The 24,303-nt window shown below is 38.2% G+C and overlaps 1 protein-coding gene across 7 annotated transcripts in view; it reads right to left on the bottom strand.

Annotated features, from left to right (window-relative positions):
- Positions 1-24,303, bottom strand: part of AOPEP (aminopeptidase O (putative)) — a 190,685-nt gene that overhangs the window by 25,220 nt on the left and 141,162 nt on the right. The window contains exon 13 of one of the 7 annotated variants that reach the window (XM_061456331.1): positions 21,808-21,886. The exons of the other annotated variants lie outside the window; for them this stretch is intronic. Within the exon in view, the coding sequence (XP_061312315.1) occupies positions 21,827-21,886 (60 nt within the window). The 3' untranslated portion in view covers positions 21,808-21,826. Of the gene's footprint in view, positions 1-21,807; positions 21,887-24,303 lie in introns of those variants that run through there. 7 annotated transcript variants of the gene reach the window in all.

The raw sequence follows: 24,303 nt of genomic DNA, 5'->3' as shown, positions 1-24,303 counted from the left end.
CAGTGAGTCACAAGCCATCCGTCACTGTATGGTAAAGACATGTTAGAATGTTATGTCTGTGGCACACACAGTATATATCTATCTATACATGTATACGTATTTAGTAGTCACCTGACTTCAGAACCTCTAATTCTCAAGTTGAACCTACTGTAACCTAAAAAGCACAAGAAATCTGAAGTGCTTAAGTGCTCTGTTTAATAGGCTTATAGGATGAATAAATAAATAATTCAAACAGAGCTCAGACAGAAACTACACCAGTTGCCAGGAAACATCTATTGGAAATTCAGGGTTCAGGGTGATCAGTCAGAAGTTTCTTATATGCCCCAAAGCTTTCCCCACTATTCACCATTGCAGGGCACCAAAAACAGAAGGGGGAAGGGAGGAAGAATGTGAATGTAAGCTTTTGCATACAAAAAGAAACTAGCACTGCTCACTTCTAATGTTCTCCAGACAGATTAATGGAAAAAGATATCCTGTTACTTCAACACTAATTCTAGCTTTTATCACATTTGGAGATTCTCTGCTCCCGCCTTGCTGTCTACATCCCCCTCTGCTGCGTCAATGCATTAAAATGAATTCAGATACAAAATTAATTCAGCTAAACAAAATGCCTCTTCCAACAAACAGCCCTGGCTGTGAGGTATATACTGAACAAGTCAGGATCCTGATCGCTGACAGCATGTCCACGAAAATATCTAGTATCTTCTGATAAGTCTAAATCTGTAAAATATTGCCATTAACAATTGAGCAACATGACTTTTTTTTTCCCTTTCAGTCTGACATAACTTAGCATTAGTACCTAAACAGAATAAAGAGGGAAAGAAATCTCTAGGATTGTAATGCTTTGGTTTCCTTGCATTTTGATATCCTTCTATTTTTTATCATTAAAGTTGTATTCTTGGAGACTGAGAAAAGTTCACATCTTACTAGGTCTTACTGGAACTTTTTCTAAGTGATACTGAAGCCTGCCAACAAAACTAAGTTGTTAAAAATAGTCATATACTTCAAAATAGTGAGTATTTCAATTTCAGAACAACTGCTAAAATGCAGTCCAACAGCAGTTGCCTGGACATGGTGAGACTCACTAAAACATAAAACAGGGAAGGCTTCTGGGAAGTGGCTCTGTTGAGTAACTGAATTCATTCTGAGCACTAATAAAATCTGAAATGTTGCAGAACAGCATGCACAGAAAGGTAACTTCTCTTTTGGAAAGCTTTCCCTGCCAACAAAGAGAGCAGAGCAATACTTGATTTGTAGAAACTATAGAACAGCTGCTTTAATACATAGGTACAGAACAGCTGAAAGTTATTACTTTATATCTCCAGTATAATTGCTATACATATTCATCCACAGAAAGCTGTTCTTTAAGATAACATTACAGAATCTTACTGAAGCCAACAAAAGCACAGCAGCTGAGCGACAGCTATGTCCTTAATTTACCTCTGCCTCGTGTGCATTATGGGTGAAGAGTTTTCAGAATTACAGGTTAAACTCTCACCAGTTTAGATTTGAGAATACAGATTAAAAAAACATCTGAGACCATGCCTTCTGCTTTTTTCCCACGTTCCAGCTGCCTAAGATGAGATTTTACATACCAGTTTCCAGCTCAGGACTTAATTAAAATGCAAGGTAAGCGCTAGCAAGCGGCGGGGGGGGTGGAAGGAGTACGGGAGATACTAGCAAAAGAAACGCTGACAGACCTGTAACCAAAGTGGCACTAGTGGGCGCAGCTATTACATTTTGTACTCTTGCTACATTCTCTTTCGTATCTTACCCTGTACTAACAAAAGAGACACCGCCTAAGAGAAAAACCTATCCTAAGCAAAGAGACATAAAGCTCGGCTGAAGTTTCATGACAGAGACTGCTACTGAATTCCTGCAGGGGGGTTGCAAGTCTTTTCCCTGAACACAGTCATATGAATAACATTACCAGCAAAGCAGCTTTTTAACTGCTATAAATGAGCTCCACAAAATTGAACTCAAATTCTCTGTCAAAAAACCCACGCTCCATTATTTTTTATTTTCACCACTGCCATTCTTACTTGTCCCATCCACCTGCTACTTCTCATCTTTCACACCATGACGATTGTCTGGGTTGCACGCTGTCAATTTCTCACTTGTTTCCCTTATGCTTAATACAAGGGCACCCTTGCTTTTAAGTGCTACCAATATATAAACGCTATAGAAAACAAAGAGTAAACTTATTTTCAAGTATTGTGAAGCCTGTTTTCTTTACAACAGGTCATATTCTGAATGCATACTGAACATCTAACATACAGTATAAAAAACCCACACAATGCAGCTATAGCAAAATACAGCAGAATAAGTTTCACTGTGTCAATGTGAATCTCTATGTTGAAAATGTTTAGGAAAACAACCATAATACCCCAAACACAAAATTTCAGTGTTCCTGTTTATAAAATAAAATATTTTACAGATACATGTGTGTATATATATATAATCTGAACTGTACTGGAGCATGCTCAAAATGTTCAAATATATGCAATTATTAAAGTAGCTCACTTCAATCAGGAAATGTGGCAAGTATCAAGTAGTTTTCATTACAGCAATGATTGCTGCAACAGCACCTATATATACGGCAAACTAAACAGCTCCTGCCCCAAACTATGCCTGCCCCATGGAAATCATACTCCTTTTCCCAGGGTTCCCCTTCCCCAGTTGCAAGTACTGACAGTACAAATAAATACTGTTGCCATCAAGTACACCAGAGGTTTTCTGTCACCTCCCAAATAATTAAACATCATCCCCCACTATAACTATGTATCCCTGCAGTGTATACACATTATCCTGCTCTTAAGAACGTAAAACTTTTGCAACTCTTCAGCCTTTTCTAGGAGTTTGCTTTGTCCTGCCACTAAACAGCCATTTGTCCCCTGCTTCCCCTGTGTTACCCGATGTGGTGGTTTAAAAGTTTGAATGATGAAGCTGTTAACACTAAACCAAAGTGCAATTGATTTGCAAGCATCAAAACTAGGTCTGTAATTGAAAAAGCCAAGATGAAAGAATTAAAGAAAATGTAGCAACATCGAAAATATAACTCAGACTACTATCAAAGCAGCTTACTGGTACTGAGATTCAGTGTACACTAATTTGTTACAAGACCTTTTCAAGACATAAGTAGGATTGAAAGGGTTTCTACAAATAATCTTGGAACAAACCCATGAGTTTTCTGACTCCTAACCCTAACCTGTAAAAAGCATAAAGAAAACAAATCTTGCCTCTTCAAAAATCTGGTATGGCAGCTACAGAAGTTATCAACCCCACACCCCAGAAGACCACCCACACGAAGGACCGTATTTATCAATTCCTACATTAACAAATGCAGTAAATGCCAGATTCACCCCTTATACTAGAAAAAAAATGCCACTGAAACATTTGACTACTGACCTTTCACAGCCATGAAATGTGACACAGATATATCTATTTCAGTATCCACAGCACCAGCACTTGCACCGCACCCTTAAGCCAGGACACAAATCACAAAAGTTGTACAGCTGGTATGCTGCATATCCCATTCGCTCCTGCCTGCACTTGAATGAAGTCATTGAAAGCCTCCTCCAAGGGGAAATCTGCCTCAGACTAATGCAGCAACCGATTGACAGTGGCGTGATTTCTATTATTACTCCATTATCACACTGGGATCTCTGCCTAAACGAGCATACTTCCTCCCTGATGCCATTTCCTTTTATCCTGGCTCTAGTCTAAAAGCGGATCAATGGGAGTAACATATATGATGTCACTTCAATTTACAGCTACTGCCTCCCTCTCACGCATGCACAGATAGATCAATTCTTCCCAAAAATGGTTAAGAAATGCTCACGGAGACTCTTCTCCCAGAAAAGGGTTCTCTGCTATATTTGTCTGTGTAACCACAGCAAGGAACTGTTTACACTCAGCAAAAACAGGGGGGAAAGGAAAAAAAATTCACTACTGTGCAACAAAAAATGCTGGCTGAAATACAACACAAACAAGGCCCAAAACAGAATTAAAGCAATTTGACCTTTGAAAATTATACAGAAAAGTTTCAAGTTTCTAAGGAGCAATATATTTCTCCTGTACTACTTTAGAAGGTAGTATCAACCCCCCCATCAAACATGAAACGTTTTTTCATTTACATTTTTACAAGATTTTCCAAAGTCAGATCAAACTTCTCCCCACTCCTGAGGAAAAGAAAGGGAAAAACCCCACCCCAGAGCTCAATAGTGAATGGTTCCCTTCAGACAGAATTTAATCTTAGAATTATAGAGTTGTTTACGTTGGAAAAGACCCTTAAGATCATAAAGTCCAACTGTTAACCAAGCGCTGCCAAGCTCACCACTAAACCATGTCTCTGAAACACCACTTCTACACATCTTTTAAATACCTCCAAGGATGGTGACTCAACCACTTGCCTGGGCAGCCTGTTAAGATTTCCTCATTAACTGCAGATAAGAAAGAACTGCTACTAGTCCATGAGACAGGATTTATAGGGTCAGGCCTATAAACCTGAATACCTACACCAGACCTATACCCTGAACTGATCAAACAAATCCCTGAATGAATCTCATGTTATAAACTCTCCATATAGACAATTTGCCCTTTGAGGGATGTTTTCTGCAGGCCAGAACTAAACAAAGAAAAAAAAAAAAAAGGAACAAACAACAACAACAAAAAAACCTTTGTAAAACAAAACACCTCTTCCTCAAACTGACCAGAAAATTGTTAGCATGAAAATTCAAGAAAACACTATTTATTGAATATTTTTACACAGATGTTGTCATTGTTTACAACAAACAGTCTTATTCATCTGCACAGTGACTTCTTTTAAATGAAAACACCAAGCCTCCCCCTGCCTCCTTCAGGGGCTAAAATGTACTCATATCAAGTAACATATGAATTCAATAAAAATGTCCAGTGCAATACACTGCTGAAGAAAGTCTAACTCTGAAAGAGCCAGTCTGCAGTTTGATTACTACACAGAAAAAGAACCTAATCTGAAGCTGACAAAAAAAAAAAAAAAAGCTTTGAACTGGTTCACTAAATAAAACCCATCTATGCCAGAGGCTGCCAGAATTTCAGAAGTCCATAGCGAAGCAGTCTGCTATGTTTAACTTTATTTGGTCAGTTTGTTTATGACTTCCTTCTTGCTGAGAAATCAACTCCCCTTCAAACATTTATGAAGATATCTAGCCTTCACTATATTTAAAAGCAAAATAAACATATTTGTAACATATGCTCATCTACTTATGAACTACACTTCGATGAAATGTCTTCCCACTGTGTGCAGCTCTTCCTCAATCCCTGTTCAGATGGTTCTTTCTGTGCTTGGCAATTCGTTTCTCAACATCTATTTCAAAAAGGAAGAGAGGGAATTGCACTGTGTTTTTATCAAGGAAAAGAAATTCATATGAACTTCGCATCAAAAAAATCTTACTTCAAGAAGTAATGATTGCAACCAGTTCATCAGTATTCGATTTGTGTCACACTTCAAAATGCTGCTCCTGAGACATGTCTGGTATAACTTGTTTCATACTAGAAGACATGAAAATGACACAGAGCAATTTATTTAATAAACAACTGCACTTCCATGTAGTTCCCAGTTACTTTCCTCTTTCTAACATAAAAATTAAGGATTTGGGTTTTTTGGAAGCAAATAATCTATGTCAGAAATCATTCTAAGGTCACTACCCACTCAAATACCGAGGTTTGATTTATTCTAGCCACACATATGAAAACATTGCTGGATAAAGGACACAAATCCCAAAGAACTGCACAAACTTAAGTATGCATGCAAGCCAAATGACCTGACTTCCACTGAGTTTTAACACTCCTTTTTAAACGCAAGGACAGAATAGCAGTAATGAGAGCGCAATTCTCGATATGCAAGCAATAAATGGCATGACCCAGCTACAGTTTCAGGTGGGTTTCTGGAGAGTTCAGACAGTTTTTCTGAATATTTTTGATTTTAATTATAACTAAACCTGATATGTGCAACACTAATGTGTCCACAAAGCAACAAAACTTGGGAAATGTTTTCTGAGCAATATATTCAGCATTTTTTAAAAAGTTGCTGCCAATGGGCAAGCACTTTAAAAAATGTGGCTGCTTCTTTGAGATGCCCTCCTCAAAACCTGTCCTAAATTAACATTGATTTGTCAAGTAATGTTTGCATGACAAGTGCTTGTATTTCCCTAAATTTCACAGAAACCCAATTCGGGAATGCTCTTGGGACTACCTAACATGTATATTCATACAGGGGTTTTGTCCTGTTACGTTTAAATTCTATCTTGACACTGTTCAAATCATTGTACAAATCACATCATATTACTTGCACCAAACCCTTTGCTACTTATGCATCAAATTTTGCATTTGATTTTCTTATCTGAAAAATATTTGTAGGGTAGCGTGAAAGCAAAAGCAGACAGGGAAACTGTAGGTACATACATCACAACACTGTGAGGTGACTGTAAAAGGAATTAATTTTATCAATATTTTAAGCTGAGTTTCAATGTGGGAATCGAGAGCAAAAATGAAATTTTAAAGCTGTTTCACATTCTGTGCCTGATACTCTTATGCGTTACCAGTAACGATTTTAAAAGGCCAGCCATTACTACCAGTCCATAAACTGAAATTCCATTTCTTAAGCTAAAGGAAAAAATATTTTCCCATAATTTACTTAATAGAGAGAAGATACACTTATGAAGAAATTCAACATCTGCAATCTAATATAAATGCACTGAAATGTCACAACCGATTAAACATTTATGCTCTAACATACTGCTGAGCCAGCAAAATTAAAACCAGGTGGCTTCCACTACAAGTCCACTCACGTTATACAGTGCTTTCCCTCAACCTGAGTATTCTCACACAGAACATTTCACCATAATTACCCTTGAGCATAATAATTCCCTTTTAATTATAATAGGCTACACATTGTCTATTCCATGTAGATTATCATCTCTGCCACTTATTATCATGATTCCAGCATGTGCTGCTCTTGTTTTCAGATGAAATGGCCACGGCAGGAGAAAAGTGAACTTAAGAATCGAGATTCCATGCTTGAAACCATAGTCCACAGGACCATTACTTAGACAAACTGGGAAGAGTCAGCATTGCTTTGACAAAAACTGAAGCTGACGCGGGCAACAGCAAGATCTTCGGTTACCCCTTCACTCGATCTCAGAAGCCTCCAGCACTGGAGAGGTAATGAGAACGTCAGCCCATGATCTCCAACCATGTGAAAGCAGCTGACACTAAGACCACCTCCTCACCTAACAGCAGACCCAACACAGGCACTTAAGGTTCAGCAACCTGTTCATCTAACTATAAAAAGCAAAGCCAAGGAGAACTCTGGTTTTATTTTCCAGACTGTTAGACTACTAAAAATTAAAGGAATCATACAGAAGAACAAGTCGTCTTACCAATTGGTGGAAAAAATTCTTACCTACATTGTAGCAGACACTGAAGCAGAAGTATCTGCCTCTTAGTGTCTCTACCCAAACACTATACATCTCAGCTACTCCTAACTACATGCTGATGCTGAGATCAATGGCAGTATAAACCATTTCACCTTGAATGACCATCACCTAGATCCTCTGAAAACAAACAGACCAGTGATGTTCTCTGAGGCATTAAAAGTCGCAGACTACAGCAGACTTTACAAACCACCGTTTCAGTGGCCAGTTTACCAACTGAAATGAAGAGTTGAACCATTATCACTTTATGCTAGTCACAACCATGGCTGAAGGTGAGAGCACCTTCAGACAGATCTCCTTTATTTTCCTAACTGTATATACTAGAAGAAGAAACAACTAAGAGCCAAAAAAAAAAAACCTAAAAAAAAACCCCACAACTATTTTTTCTAAGCTTTGCTGAGTTGCAAGTTACTGACCAAGTAATCACCCGGCACTGAAAGTGTCAAACAGGAGTAACTATCCTGGGCAGTTAAACTACCTCTTCAGTCCAAAGTCCTTGCAACAGGACTGAGCAAGGGCTAGTTTGAAGAAGTGTCTCCTTTTTCCTTGAGAAATTGGCATATTCGTGTAAATTTCTGCAACAGAAATTGTTCTGCCTATGCCTACCAGCATAGGACTCAGTCAATGCCCAGAGTTCATCTAGGATTGTGATTTTCAAGGATCACAGGAAATTCACTGTTTCCCAGCTCTCTCGCAGCGTGGCCAGCTCTTGGGGCATGACTTGTTTACCAGAACACCTTCTTTTCTGGTAAGTCAAGCAAAAAATGTATCTGCTCCAAAGAGCAGATACATTATTCAGAGGAAGAACCTAAAAGACAGACAAGAGCTTTCTCACCCTCTCCTCTCACTTTTTCAGCTGCTGAAGTGAGTTACATCAATTCTATTTAGCTTATGGCTGCAAGATATGACACCACCAAGGAGGACTGGCTGAGGTTCATCAATAAAGCACTAGTGATGTTCACAAGCCTTACTGGAAGAAAGGACTGAAGCACAGATGGGAAATTGCACTCTGTCACTTAACCCTCTACTCCTGGAATCCACAACTCTTTTTTCTACCCTTTTTTACTTCAGAGTAACAGGTGATGGCTGACTTCCAAGTATAATTATGTCAGACGCCTTTTAACATTTGTAGACCAACTGCATTTCCAGACCTCAGCAGCAGTATTTTCTTCTGACCTGAAATCTGTTTCTGATGCATTGTGTGCTCAACACAGCGTATGCATACTCCTAACAATTTTTTCGAACATACCATGTCCATTTTATCCTTTGTTATGGGGGTTTTGTTGTTTGGTTGCTTGTGTCTGGGTTTTTTTGGTTGGTTACCTGGTTTTGGATTTTATTTTTTTCTTGGTTTGGTTTCTTGTTGTTGTTGGGGGGGGTTTATTTGTTACAAATGCAGGCAACCATATTGAGTGGACTCATGTTTCAGAAATAAACACATACCTCCAAGCAAACTTTAATCACAGATGATCTTACAATAGATGTTAATTGTAACAGATGTTACGTAAAAGTAAGACTGCGTAGGTGATGCTGAAAACTTAAAAGAGCAGTAGGCAGTTTTCAGCCTCCATTAACTGAAGATGCAGAGATGCCAATCCACCACCATCAGTTTCTGAATTCTTTTTTTAACTAAGATCTCACAACAGCCATGACTACAAATTTCCACTTGTCTGGGAGAACTCTCCCATTGCAGCTGAAAGTGACGCAGTTCCACAGCGGCTGTCACTTAGCTCAATGACCTCAGTGTCTCAAAATGAAGCCTTTGGCACTAGAGAAGACTAAGCAGTACTGAACACTGCACTGCGACTGTAGCAACACAGCTTACCACACGCCTGTCACATTGGCCTTCTAGTTTTCACACTGATTCCCACCAGAATCCCCTCTAACCCAGCCACTGCAGCCTGTGCAGTAACAGCATGAAGGCGACCTCCGACTGCTGACCAAGGATCACAGGCAACAACCAGCCTCTTCCTCCATTCCAAATTCTCCACTCAACAGCACACAGATTTCTTGAACTTTCTAACACGTTCATCTAAAACTTGTGCTGTGAACTAAGGCCTGGTCAGAAGCACCACTACCTTCCACTCCAGATGCATGGCAAGTTTCCTAATTTTGCCTGCTCTAGTACATATACATAGCAGCATGTATTTAAGGGTGGGAGCAACCCCTTCTCCCTCCCCTTTCTGAAACAAGACAGTCCCCTGCACACAGCTCTCTCCAGGGGAGAGGATGAGACAATAAACAACACATGACAGATGTTAGCTCACTGCTTAATGCACTTGTGGAAGCTACTCAGATCCTATGGCAATGAGTGTGGTATGGAACCGAACAAACATATCCCATTACTTCTCATTCCCAATTTAAAAAATATGGGTAAGATTTTATTTAAAACTGTTGCAGAAAACAATTACCATTGGAAAAAAAACTAAAAAATCTCAAGCCTTTAAAAGATCTGAGGACAAGTGGATGAGTGTTGCATGACACCCTCATTATGCCCAGTGCTATTTAAAAAGATGCTGTAATTACTGGCAAGCATCTAGCTCCCAGATATTTTCTTTCAAAATCCTATATAGGAGCATTAAAACTAACTATAAAAATAAATCCAAGCTGAAACTTGCTGGACATCAACTCTTTCAAACTGCAATTTGACTTACAGATTCTTAGCTTGAAGAAGTGCAAGAAATTGAGGGGCTTGAGACAGGATTTGCACATCACTGGTGTGTGTAAGAGCAGGCCTTCATGAAAAAAAACCCGGAAAGAACTATACAAAAAAACCTCACCTACAAAAAAGACAGCAAACCAAAATCTAAAAGTGATTTAAAATCCCTGTTTGCAGAAGTAATTACCAGATAAGATGTGATTAAAAGTGCTACATTCTGCTCATGTTTCTCAGAACAGATTTTCTGTAACACCAAGGAAGATATGTGAATTATTAAAAGGGAGCAGGAGCGTACTGACCAGTACTTCCACATATAGACATGGCATTAATAATTACTTTTAGATTCAAATAATGGATTTGTTCCTTGACTCACAACTACAACTTCATGTGGGAACAACTCTATTCAGTTTAATAGAATTACATCAAAGTTCTAGCCTCTGAAGAGCTCTCTTGAAAAAACAAAAAATTGTACTTTTTTTGTGACAAGAGAAAGTTGTGCTGGTTTTATGACAATGCTAGTGACAGAACCAGAGAAAAAATATTATAGATATATTAAGCAACTACTAAGTTGATGAAAAGGTATGAACAAAATACATGACATTTAAGGCACAAGCTCCCTTATAATTTCACTGTCACAGTTCAGGTGAAACTAGAGGCTTTAAATATATTAATTTCCTTAAAAAATAGGGATAAATACAATTTCTAATGCCCACTTGCAACACTGGTGTATGCACATAATCATACAACAGATGCTCACATAATAACTCACTGAAAAGATTTTACCTCTCTCCAAACCTCTCTTTTTTAATAAAAAGTCCCATTTAAAAAATTATTTTTAAAATTACATTATCTGTAAGGAAGATTCAATGAGTTGCTTGAAAGACCTTACCTTGATAACCCCCCTCCATTAGGTTTATGCATCTCATTCCAGAGTACCTGGAATCATTTAACATATTTATATAAAATGCAGGTACTTGCACTTCATTTCCAGAAGCATGCACAAAGACAAATCTTCTTGCTGAAATGGGAGAGGGTTCCAATTTCCTCATTTTCACAGATTTTCTATGACATATTCCATCATTTACTACAACCTTCTTTTTCACATATATTTGAAAATTCCCAGTGCTTTACAAATGACTGAGGAAGAAAACACCAAAGCAGTCATTGCAGAAAAATAAAAATAAACCCCAAAACCCACTGTGAAGTTATTTAATGATATTCTGAAAGTGTGCAAATAAACTATTCCATTTACTGCCCTTCACTTCCATACTGTTTTCCCTTTAGCAAAAGGATTTAACACACATAAAGCAGAGAATACCCTGTATCACACAAACTCCTGACACTTCTGGGTTCCACTCCGTACAATTCATGTCCTGATTAACTCATACCTTTTTATGTGAACCTGGAGGAACCGCTACAGGCCACAGCACGCCTTCCTAGTAAGCAGGCATCAAGCAAATACTGCAGTAAATAGCAGGGGACCTTATCCTCTACAAACCAGCATTTACATACTTGTTTATTTCCAAGGCTGCATGCTACTTAACTTCTCCCTCTTCAGGAAAGGATGGAGAAATAAAAATACTGATCTCTGAACAGGGTACATGGAAAATTTGCTGACCTCATTCCATATTCCTTATGGAAGGAAAGCTTTTACGCACTTCAAGGGAAAATTTACTTGCATAAGGAAAGCAAGGCCAACACTTAATCACTGAATTTAATACAAATGTTAAAACAATCAAGCAAATAATGCCAGGGAGCAGCGGGCTGACTGTGCAGCAGTAGACTGTTATTTACACGTGAATGGCTGGATAACCACTAAGTACAGCGCTTCAGCAGTAATTCATAATCTTATCTTCTAGTGGAAACAGTTGACCAAAAGCTGGTGTTAGCAAGAACCTACAGTGCTGTGCAATGTAACAGAACCAGGTTATTTACATGAAAAGCTTAAACAGTGTAATCCTACAACTAATTTAGGAAATTACTTGGCAACATGATCTCATTTACGGTAAGAAATAAAAGCTTCTGAACACTGAAATGCAACCCATTCCACAGTAGAATCATAGAATAGTTAGGGTTGGAAACCACCTTTAGATCATCCAGTTCCAACCCCCTCACCACCTCACACTAAACCATACCATCCAAGGCTCTACAAGCAAAATACCTGCTCAGTATGGATCTTGCCCGTAAGAAGCAAAAGCAAGTGCTCACTGTCAGCTCATTCCATCGCATGAAATCAATCTCTAGAAGTTTCACTTCAAATCTATGTATGCTGCTGTGGCTAAAACAGACCTGAAGTTTTCATTATAAATGTAATTCTCAGGTGTTTATAACTTAACTATAAAAATCCCCTCCAGCAAGAAATGTGGTATTAAAGTTCTCAGCCCGTAAGAGATTTTAAAAAGATTACTTTCACTATTATTTTTCCAGATAAAATGTCCAAGGCAGTTTACTGATATAAGACAAGTGTCTATCTCCAAACTCCTACTTTTTAGAAATAAAAACTTAACTGATTCAGATGAGTCTAATGACATTTGCAATTCTTTGAAATTACGACAGCTAATCTAATGAACAGTGAATAGCTATGGCTACTTTAAGGAGCAAATATTTTGCACTGGCAAAATTAAACCTTCACAGCTTCATCGTAATTAACCTAACAGAAAATGATAGCACTTCTTTCAAACTAACCAGTAGAGATTTAGCTTGCTATGTGTTTTTCCCCATGATTAAAAGCAACCCCTTCAATATGCATCTCAAAATCCTGACCACATCATTGCCTACCCCAGGAGAACGCCAAGACAACCATGGTTTATGGGCACAACACTGCAAACACTTAGATGTAATTAACTTTGTATTCATGAGTACCTCCACTGAAAGGAAAAGCAGCCTACATGTGCTCACAAGTTTACAGCATCAGGCCTTCTTAAATGTCCCCTTTAAAAGGACATTATAGGGTTTAATAAATGAATAGCAGTCACACTGTAGAATTTTGCAGCAACAGTGCAGCTATTGTTTTTTCAAACTAGAGGATTTTATATTATACAGAGTCAGAGCAATTTCTATTATTTGCTGCTTATTCTCTTCAGAATTTAATGAACGCATTAATTTGTACAGAACTTTATACAGCCCAGTCTGAAAATACAACGAAATAACATATTCTTAGAAATTTAACACTTCTTACCACCCTGTTATTTTTAAACACAGAGAGCTACAACAGCATGTCAGGTTTTAAAGCAGTTTCTATGCACCACTGACTTCAGCCTGGGAAACTGTTGTAGCACTGACTTTCAGTGTACATACCCACAAGTCCTATAAAGCTAAGAACCAAATGCACGCAACACCTCTGGAAATTGAAGACCTCACAACCATAGTGCATACCTTATAGTGGCCCAAGCAAAGCAGGCCCTATACACTGAGCAATCCTGTTCCTCTTCACAGTTACTTCACCACAGATTGTTAAAAGGGCAAACTCATGCCCATAATTAGGTTAGCTATGCATGAATGTATCTGTCTTAATTTTGCCAATTACCTTTGTCTAAATTCCAAAGCCAAAAGATCAACTTTAAAGAAGAAAAACACCATGTTAAACAGCCTTAGATTTCATCATTAGAAAAATTTAACCTTGAAGAAACATCCAAACAGACATAAGACGCTGATTACATAGGTATTAGATATATTTTTTCTGTGAACTATTTCACAAGAAGCTGCCTGTGTGTCACATACCTCTAAAGTCACAGAAGAGGTATCAGCTGCGCTGTAAATGCCCAGTCTGGCTCTGGCAGGTAAAACACGCTCAGGCAAGTACTGCTGTTTTAACATTATGGTTAAACTCTGCAACAGACAGCAATTTTCTTTCATAAACAGCCCTGAAACAAGTGATTCATGATAAATCTAAGTTCCTAACCACTACTAATTGCAAGTGGGTGAGAAAGCATGAAGGTGATTTGAAAGGAATTTCACCGATATTCAAAACAAGCGTTATAACTCGTAAAAGCTGACTTACTCCAAGAATTGGTAAAACACATACAAAAGAAATGCAGTGTTATTGTGAAACAGCCATAAGACAAGGCTATACTTACTGAAAATGCAATTTCAGTTCCACTTGGTGAGAGCATGAAGTCCCTTAACCTGATCATGCCTTTACTGCTGTGGCTTTACAGTATTCGTCTCCTCTTCAGACTATGTACGCAAGCACTTCTTCTTAATCTAAATCCAACCACAAACCAGTCTTAAACATGCTCCACCCTTGCAGTTACATATTGCTGTCGGTGATCACATTGCACCTCTTTCCTTCCCTCCTCCTTTTCTGCACAGTAGCCCTTTTTGTTCAGTGCCCTTCTAGAAGCATTATCTAATAACAGCATCAATTAAAAATTTTAATTTTGGCATTTAAGAAACATGAAACTATTTTTGACTAATCTTTCAATTCCAGGGGCAATAATAACAAAAGTAAAGCCCTTTTTCATCTACCCCCAAACATATATTAATTTCTAAAAGACAAAGAAGAAGAAATGTCATCCTTTTGCTTTTTGAACAAGATCAGTGTCCATTTGCCTAAAAGCTCTGCTGATTTCACTGGATTTGCACTGACTTGAAGAAAATACAACCAATAATCATATCCTTTTGCTTTAATAGCTGAAATACCAAATAAGTGCACTGAGGTTTGCCAAGGGCAGTATGTATTTCTTAATCTTAGGAATAATTGCACCTTATTTTATATGCAACTTTAATGTAAATAAATGCAATTAGAGGCAAAAGTTGCAGTCTACTGAAACTGCAGTTTCTGTTAATTATGGATACTGTATGATTAGCCTGCTTACAATAAATCATAAGTGATAGTCTGCATCATTTCACAATGGCAATCTCAGCTCACAGGGAGTCTGGTTGGAATAAACAAATAAAGCAACGGTATTTCAACAGGTCTGTATCATTAACAAACCCAGTGTGAACTAGCAGCTTTTCCACTACATACTGCCCTTCTATGTTAACTATAATAGCAAAAAAAATAGTTTTTCCAAACAGAAACAAAGTGTTTACAATGCTGATTGGTTCTGAATGCATCTGCATGCAGCAAAATAATAAGGATCTGTACCTTTCTGGGAGGTATCTCAAAGGAAAGAACAGGAAAGTGACAACAAAGACATGCTGTGATACAGCAGCAACACATTTTTTTTTTTTGTTCACGAAGCTGCCCAGGTCTTATACAGTGCTGAAAACTGTTTCTCTCTGGAAAATGTGTTTTCCCTTTTTTCAGTCCCCTTGGGATCCTTGATCATACAGTTTGAACTGACCTGAAAAGTGGGGGTTGTGGGTGGGGGAATGAGGGTGGTGTCAGCTACGAAAACCCAAACTGTCACAACTGGCTTTTTCAGCATTGTACATGGCTACATTTACATCACCAAGGCAATTGGAGCTTGTTGGCATGAATACTGAAAATGATTGATTTAAGCTTAGCAACCTTGCAATTAAATGACAACATTTGCTTCACACGATAAGGAAATCAAATTAAAGGCCTCTCAATGTATACAATACATCCTTCCTTTACTTATTTATTAAAGCTCAAGCTTCCAGTTCCACCAGTAAGTGCTCTCTCTGTGCCCAGTGGTATAGCGGCAATATACATACTGCGCGCTGTATATCATAATGTGGTTCTAAACTGCAGGGGTAGAGAGAAAGAAAGATTAGTTTAATCTAGATTTTGGATTTGTAAAATTGTAAGGGACATAACGGAAGCTGGCAACTCAGGCAGCTAAAACCTCAACATCATGGGAAAACATACTGCTGGCTTTTAGCCAGTTATTTCTTGAATGTCTCTCCCTGTTCCACTTATACGTGCTACTGTTTACAGCAGTAAATCAAATGTTATTATCTGTTTTTTAAAAATGGGCTGCACGTCATCCACATGAGAAAAATGTGAGCTTCATTGCACTAACTTTTTTTTACTTTTTTTTTTTTTGTTCTCTGTGGTTTGATTTTCCTGTATTTTTGGGATGTTTACTTAATGTTTGACACCTTACTGTTTCCTCTGGACAGTCAGTTTCTCTAGTTTTGTTGTTTGAGGGTTTTGTGTTTTTTTTTTTCCTTCAAATTACACAGCAAGAGGGAACAAGGGGAAAAAAAAAAAAAAATTAAAAACCTCTCCAGGAAACAGGATTGTAAAACCACAAAATGTGGCAGAGTGACAAAGGGGGGGGGGGGGGGGGGTTTATATATTTTTAACTAGCATTTTGAAGGTAATTAGATTTCAAGTTGAGCATTTGAAAAAAAAAAAAGGAAGACTATCATACTTCGCTGGATCAAAGGAGAGAGCTTTGACAGGGAATAGAGGGGAACAAAAAAGCATGCTTGCATTATGAAATCAACAGAAGGCAAGAAAACACTGCAAAAAAATAAATTCCATTGATATGGTGAGATCTTCTTCCCACTTTACACATTCCACCCTTTCACCACTGTCGTGGTTTAAACCCAGTCAGGTAATTCGTTCGCTCACTTCCCCCCCCCTTTCTTGCCCTCCCCCTGCTCTCGGAGGGATGGAGAGGAGAATTGAAAGAATGCAACTCCCACGGGTTGAGATAAGAACAGTTTAGTAACTAAGGTATAACACAAATCACTACTGCTACCACCAGTGATAATAATGATAAAGGAAATAACAAGGGAAGAGAATACAACACCTCAGCACCAGCCAACCGATCACTTGCCCCCCCAAGCCCGACCAAGCTCCGACCGATACCTCCTCCAACCCTGCAGTCTCCCAGCCCTTCCAGCTAACTCCCAGTTACATCCTGGGCATGACGTGCTGTGGTATGGAATACCTCTTTGATCAGTTTGGGTCAGGTGTCCTGTCTCTGCTTCCTCCTGGCTTTCCCTCCTCCCTGGCAGAGCATGAGGCTCACAAAGTCCTTGGCCAAACCAAAACATCTCTATCAGTTCTGTTCCCAGGCCGAAAGTCAAAACACAGCACTGCACCAGCTACCAAGGAGGAGAAACATGACTGCTACTGCTGAACCCAGGACAACCACTTTTCAAAACCCCTGGGTTTTTTTTCCAGAATTTCAATGTAACTGAAGTAACTCTGACTTCCTTCTCATTTTCCCACATTTTGTTTATTTGACACTTGATTAGGACTGTGCACTCACCCACGAAGAGACTATCACCAGAACACAGTGCATGGAAGCAATGAAGGGCTGCACTTAAAACATTTCTAATGTGAATGGCAACTACAAAGTGGCTACTCATGCACGCGCAAGGCCACCTTCCCCAGGGGCAAGTGGGAAGCACTGTGCGCCTGCCGTACAAGGGACATGCTGCCACTGGGCACTTCAGGCACAGAAAATATTTCTACCTTGCTTTCAAAAGCCTCTTCTAAGCTACCTGTGTACAACTCGCATGAGCTGTGTCTAAAGGCTTTCAGAGGTGTGGTTTATGTGAGAGAGGCAGCCAAACATACCTGGAAATCTGCAAACACTACAGTTAAGAATTTTGCTATTTGTGGCCAAAACTACTAAACTCATTAATACACAATTCAAGGCAGAATAACCACGCACTGCATGATGCTACCTAGCACCTACAGAAGGATTTTGTCAAACTGTATTTTGATGTTACTAATTTTCTCCCACATTTGCATTTCTAAGTTTTAATATCAAGCAACTATAATAGTAATTAAATAGCTAGAAACAGAAGTAAAACCTGTTGTATTCTGTGCAATTATTGTTTAAAATCCACATCTTTCTATTTCACATACAAAATATCTTCAGTAATCCACAATGAGTTTATATTGGAAACAGTGCTCAAAGCTGTCCTCAAAGTACCTTATTATGAAAGACAGGTGAAAGTAGTCTTTACTGAAGTGAAATTAGTATTCAATGTGAAGTAAGAAGATACTGTAAAGGAAGTCAAGCACGGAAACAGAGGCTCAAATTAAGTATTTGTATTTTTCCACATGAAATCTGACGTTAGTTTTCTAGTTATATTAACTTACTACATACAATTTCATAATTACATTTTATGTAACACTTCAGTAAACATATTAGGTAAATATCACAGGCACTTTAGGACAAGAGACCTTGGCCATGTATTTAAGATTAGTTGCACGTTCCTGATACACTGCGCTACTGTGAAAGAAGTCCTACTGTGAATAACTCGACTTTTCCCAATTATATAAATTAGCAAATATATGGAAAAATTAATCTGCAGCACATTTCTTAATACAGATTTTATCACAACTTGAATGGAGCAGTGCGGGAAGTTATGTTCAAATAGATGTTACATACTTTTTTTTGCACATTTGCACCTTTAATATGAATTGCAAATAGAACTGCGTTGCAGAGCAAATTAGTAGGTCCTGATGTAAAGTACAAACGCAGTTTTGCTGTACTTTCCTGACAGGTGTGCATATAATAATACGCCATTATTGAGAATATCATAAGTTCCATACAAACCCCTTAAGAACAGGCAAGACAACATCTAAAACGTAATACAGTGAATGGATAATTACAACAGTTTATGAATGCTGACAGAACTGGCTAAACCAAAGTCTAAAACTTTTTAAGAGGACCTCACAAAACTGTCTTCTGACAACAGTGCTAGAAAAAAAAAAAAAAAAAAAAGAGGACATAAATCTGAAAATATTAAAAATCTAACAAGTCTGTACAGGGGACATTAACACTTTTTCGTTGTTACATGAGCTGTCAACGACTCAAAAAGACACTTGCACATGGTTTTTAGAAACAAGGAAGTCTGAGTTGCAACTGCTTTGCATCAGATTTACGTTAAGCGTTTAAGACATAAGAAATTTGATTTTGCAGCAGTACTTGTCGAGACAAAATTCCCGTATATTTCAGTGAAACTCATCTGCATAAGGACCGTAGGGTGGGGCACCTCCTGAGTAATCATGTTAACATACACGCGTTATGATAATTTAATTTTATTCTGACGTTATATTCTTTTGGTCAGATTTAAACTTCCAGCCCAAAGCCGAAACATGTAAACATTAAATAGCATGACATAAAGAAAAAAGTTCTGCAGGAAACAGCCTTGCTCAAATGCAGCCGAGGTTGAAGTCAGCATGTAATGTACTCCTAACTGCCCTGTTCAGAGCTTTTATTATTGAAGACACTTGCACACTGCATCTGTTCTTATTTAGGGATAGCGTATCTACTGATATAGAACAAGTTAATTTAACCTAAGGAAAAAAAAAGTTTCAAAATAATACATGTATGCAGAGCAGTATAAAATCATGCTAACCTACATGCTTACAAAATAGTAAAATCCAGTACAGATGTATTTTCAAACTCATAACACAAAGTTTTTAGAAACTAGCATGAAGCTACAATAGAACCTAAACCAAGAAAGCACATAACTAATACACAAGAAGTACGTATTATCAAGGCATTTTCTCATACATGCTTTGGTCACTGGAGATCGGTCCAAAACTTGTTCTAGTAAGTTGACTTCAGATGTCTCTGACTACATTACAGAAACAGTTGTGGCCATGTAGACAAATAGGTAAATGCTAAGCCTTGCTTTTGCACTGGGAACAGCCAGATTTGTATGAACAGTGAAAATGGGAACTCTGAATGGCACTGGATGGAAGGCTTACAATTTACATCTCAGCTATAGAACCAGAATGTAATGTACTGTTACAATAATTCACTGCATGAGAAAATTAGGGGGTTTATTTATACATGTACTGTGAAGCCAACACTGACACCTTTACATATCTATACTTCCAATGTTTAAGCCTGTACAGTAGTGGCAGAATAGAATCTTTTCTTCCAGTTTTGTACTACTCTTTATTGGAATTAGGAGCTAACCAAGATTTACACATTCATAAGCCCCATGTAAACTCTGTGAATCTTGGCTTCTGAGCTAGAGGAACTATGTTTACAGTGTCTGTACACTTCCAACTTTGTAAAAGGATGAGTGTACTTCTGCCTATGGTCCTGCATGCAAGAAAGATCCACCAAATGGAAGAGAAGCTTAAATGTTTACAGTGGAGTTTAAATAGTCTTTTCTAGATAAATTTCCTTTCTAAAGAAATGCAACATTAAAAACAAAACAAAAAAAGGTAGCTAAATGAAGTGAGCTTAGTTGCTTTTTAGTTCAGCTCGTACTAAAAACCCCATCCCTATTATAAAAGCTGCCCTCCCATCTGGCAATGCTGATGGATGAGGCAATTGAATGAGCGTGGAAATTGAATTTCCCTCTTTCCCTGTAGGTGGCCCTTACGGATCAGTGTACAGGAGTGTCAGAACTCTGCACCACTCTTGTCCATGATTCATCTGTTCCACGGACATAATCCTTCAGACTGCAGCTCCCTCAGTATAACACTACCTAGGGGAGATAAATACAATTTAAAAAAATAAATAAAATCTGTATCTCTCTTTGAAACAGTGATTTAAGATAAATGTCTATTCACAACAGACATTTGCAATAGGAACTGTCATTGCAGGCTCCTACTAATCTGATTTAAGCATGATTTTGTTTCCACTCAGGAAGCTTAAATTAATTTAGCTGTTCCTGAACACTGTTACAGAAAGATGAAGTACCCAGTGGATCACTACTACAGTTCCTAGCTCAACAGCCACGTGTGCTACACAGTCAGTTTATGCTGAAAATTTATTTACTTTAGCTACCATTACATGAGGTATTTATACTATTACACTGTTATCCCATTACATTCAGGTTTTAGATGCATAGATTGCCTAGAAAAGCAGAAGAATTCAGATCCTTATGCGTTTCATGCATGCTAAATTACCAGCTCTGAGAAGATCTCTGGCATATTCCCCACACTGATGAGACACTCTCATTAATGTACCCCAACACTGTGAAGTCTGATGTGATTTATTTCCCATGATTGTCTGCTTTTCCATTCTAGAGTAGTAATAGTAGTAGTTGGTGGTGGTGATAACAATAACAACAAAAAATAATAATTCTTCAGTAAACTTTCAGTCCTGAATTTATTTTTACTTTAAAAAGCTTTGGTCAGTAATTCATCCTGTGCATGGAAGACATCATTTTGGTGAGTAACAACAGGCAGAACAAAAAGTAATAAAAAAGTGTCAAAATACTATTTGTTTGAATAGGCAGTTCTTTTGTTCAACTCTTCCGCCATTATGTGGAGGAGTCCATCAAGGCAATTAGAAAATCAACACACCTGAAGTTTCCTAACTCTTGGATTTTTCTTCTACTGTCCCCTTAAAAATGAAAGGTAAACACTGATAACTAAATTAAGACAATGAATTAAGACAGCCAAAATCACTGTTCAAGGGATGTCTAATTACATGAAGAACTTCCTCAGAGCATCGTCTGGTCCTCTGTGAATGACTCTCTTGCTATATACACAAGAGCAGGTATCACGAGACAACCCACAACCAGACAGATTGCTATCATGATACAAGGAGATGCTTTGTCATTATGCAAAAATTTATGGTGTGGCTAACACTGCTGGCACTCAAAGTAAAATAAATAGATGTTTCCAGTCATCCCCTTGACGCAAACAGCGATGGGAAATGTCCAAGTATCATCACCACAATCAACATCTGAAGTTGAATTGTGTGCTATTCCTGGCTGATAGGCCAAGGGTCTCCCTACTGATTTTTCATGTAAATCCACAGACTGCTATCTATGAATGGCAAGCAGCTCACCTCCCCTCCCCCCTTGCCCCCCACCCCCCATCTTCTTTACAGTTTTCTTTTTAAAACAGAAGTTCAACACACAGCTCAGGAAACACTGTAAGATGAAGCTGGCTGCACTCCTAGAAATAAAAAAATCAAAGTTTCAGTAAAACCTGATGTCTCCCTGTAAATTACACCTTAACCCCAACCCCCAAAAACAAACAGGAAAATATACTATTACATAATGTCTGAAAATTCAGAGACTATATTCATTCACGGAAAAAACTTCTGCAAGTGAAATGAACTAAAATTATTTTCTCTGTTTATCACATAGCAAACAAGATATCCAGGTACCTTTTTAACCTGTGCCTTCCTGGAAATACTACACACTTTGTATTTATCAGGGAAAGTAAACATTGGTCTTGGTGTAGCTAATCTTATTAGCACAAAAACATGCTTAAAAAGGCAGAACTGAACACTGTGTTTTTACAGAGGCATGCTACAACAGTTTCCAGTGCGATCCCCAACCCCAACACTTCCTGACCAGCTATCCAAACTCATGCTACTGAGGTAAAGACATAATAGCCTTCCTGCTTTCAAGTGTATTTTCAGAGAATTAACTTTATTTGCAAGTGACACATCCGCAATTCATTCACTGCTAGTCTCAGTCTACAATTTAATCCCATGACAATCACATCATCTTTCAGATCATTCATGTGGCCATCACTGTAAATGAAACATTTGTGGCCAGTCCAAAACACAGACAAGATCAAAGGAGCTATATAAAGGCAGCCCCACTGTGGTGACATTACATGCTGTGCCTATAAAATTATACTACTGCTTCCACTGACACAGCTCTCTCTCAACAGTGAAACTGTACCAGGCTCTGTAACACCTGAAGTAAACAGAAGCTTCCTTCTCAAGAAAGTAAACAACAATAATCCCAACACCTGCTCAAAGGAAAGCACTATCATGTTGCTTTATGTAAAAGTAAAAGCATTTTATTTCAAAGACAACATGGAGGCACAGAAACCTTCTGCAAGATGGAAACATACAGGAAGACTTTTTCTCTGCACTGTATTATTCTGGCAAAAGGAAAGGCTTCTGCTCTCAGAGGCCTGTTTCCAAGAGAACCTCTGCAGACCTTCACAACCTGCATCTCTGCCCACAGCCCACAAGGAATCTCCCTCCAAGAGGCACAGATCTGGTGCAGAGTGTTGACATTTTGGGCAAAGCATCAAGCGTAAGTATAAGTTTAAAACCAAAACTAAGTGCCACTGGATTGTGCCACAGAAGTTAAGGCCTGTGGCTGCTCCTGCTTGCTCTGGTTTGGCCTAACAGCCACACAAATAAGTAGCAAGGACACTAAGCTTCTGAAAGAGCACATAAGGTTGAAACATACTTAGCACTGTGTAACTCTGATCTCTGTACTATAAACCAAAGATTGAAAGTCTGAAAGTTATGAAACGAACACTCATTGTCTGAATGGGTGAAAGAAGCACGTATCTAAGCGATGAGATTCTTAGAGTGCTCTTAACCCTATTTCTATCAGAATTATATTTAATACATGGCCATTACATAAGCTGGGTTCCAAGGGCTACTGAATCCCCTGGATGGTCCACTGACTACCCCTTTCTAGCTCCCTTTTGTTGCAGTAGGATATTTAGCAGAAATGGAAAGCACAGTCAGCATGGTAAGGCCACATTAACTTGCTGAAAATGGGCTCAATAACAGCTCTTTTTTGCATTAGTTCTATGACTAATGAGGCCAGTCTATGAGTCAACAGCAAGAAAAGTATGTATTAATTTAGCAACCAAATAATTCCAGAATATATGAAACAAAGCCCATTTCTACTACCTCAGGCAGTCACCTTTTTTGTTACTTCTGCACCATGAATGTGAGTTACGACTACATAGCACACAAAATCAGTGCAAGTTCTTTAGAAGTGGTCGCTCCTTTCTTCAGTCCTTTTATGTCACAGTTGTTCATATCTATTATCTCTGTGTAAAGATAACCAAACAAAAGCTACATTTATAAATCACTCAAATCATATGAAATGATACCTCTTGTCAAATGCAAACCAAATGCTATGTCACTCAAGCATGTCTCAAAATACATGGCACATTTAGCAAAAATAATTATTTAAGAAACTGTAGGTTCAGAAATGAGTTGATATATCCAAATATGTTCAACAGTAGTCAACAGCACAGAAATATCACTTTTCACACAGGTGTTAGGCTGAGGAGAAAGCCCAATACTGAAATACCTAACTGTTTTAACTTGAAATCTGTAAAGAAAAATAACTGTTGTGTTCAGTTATTTTGCAATACAGTAAGAATAATCTATGTTGTGTAACTTGCTTTTAATGAAATATACATGATATTGAAACCAATGATATTTGTTTGAATGGCTGAAGTAGGAATTTACTCCTCAGCACAGCGGTCTCACAATGACTGAGAAACATTTTTCAGGAATGTCCACACCTCACAGTTTGGCGCTGCAACCCTAATATTCTGATAGCAACATTGCAGGACTTTAAAAACTGATGTTTAAAAAT

This window comes from Pezoporus flaviventris, unplaced genomic scaffold (assembly GCF_033815535.1).
Source record: "Pezoporus flaviventris isolate CSIRO_AGI_PZ_B2104156 unplaced genomic scaffold, CSIRO_AGI_Pfla_v1 ptg000022l, whole genome shotgun sequence".
Taxonomy (NCBI): domain Eukaryota; kingdom Metazoa; phylum Chordata; class Aves; order Psittaciformes; family Psittacidae; genus Pezoporus; species Pezoporus flaviventris.
The sequence above is the reverse complement of the archived record's forward strand: the minus strand, read 5'-3'. Positions and strand labels throughout refer to the sequence as shown.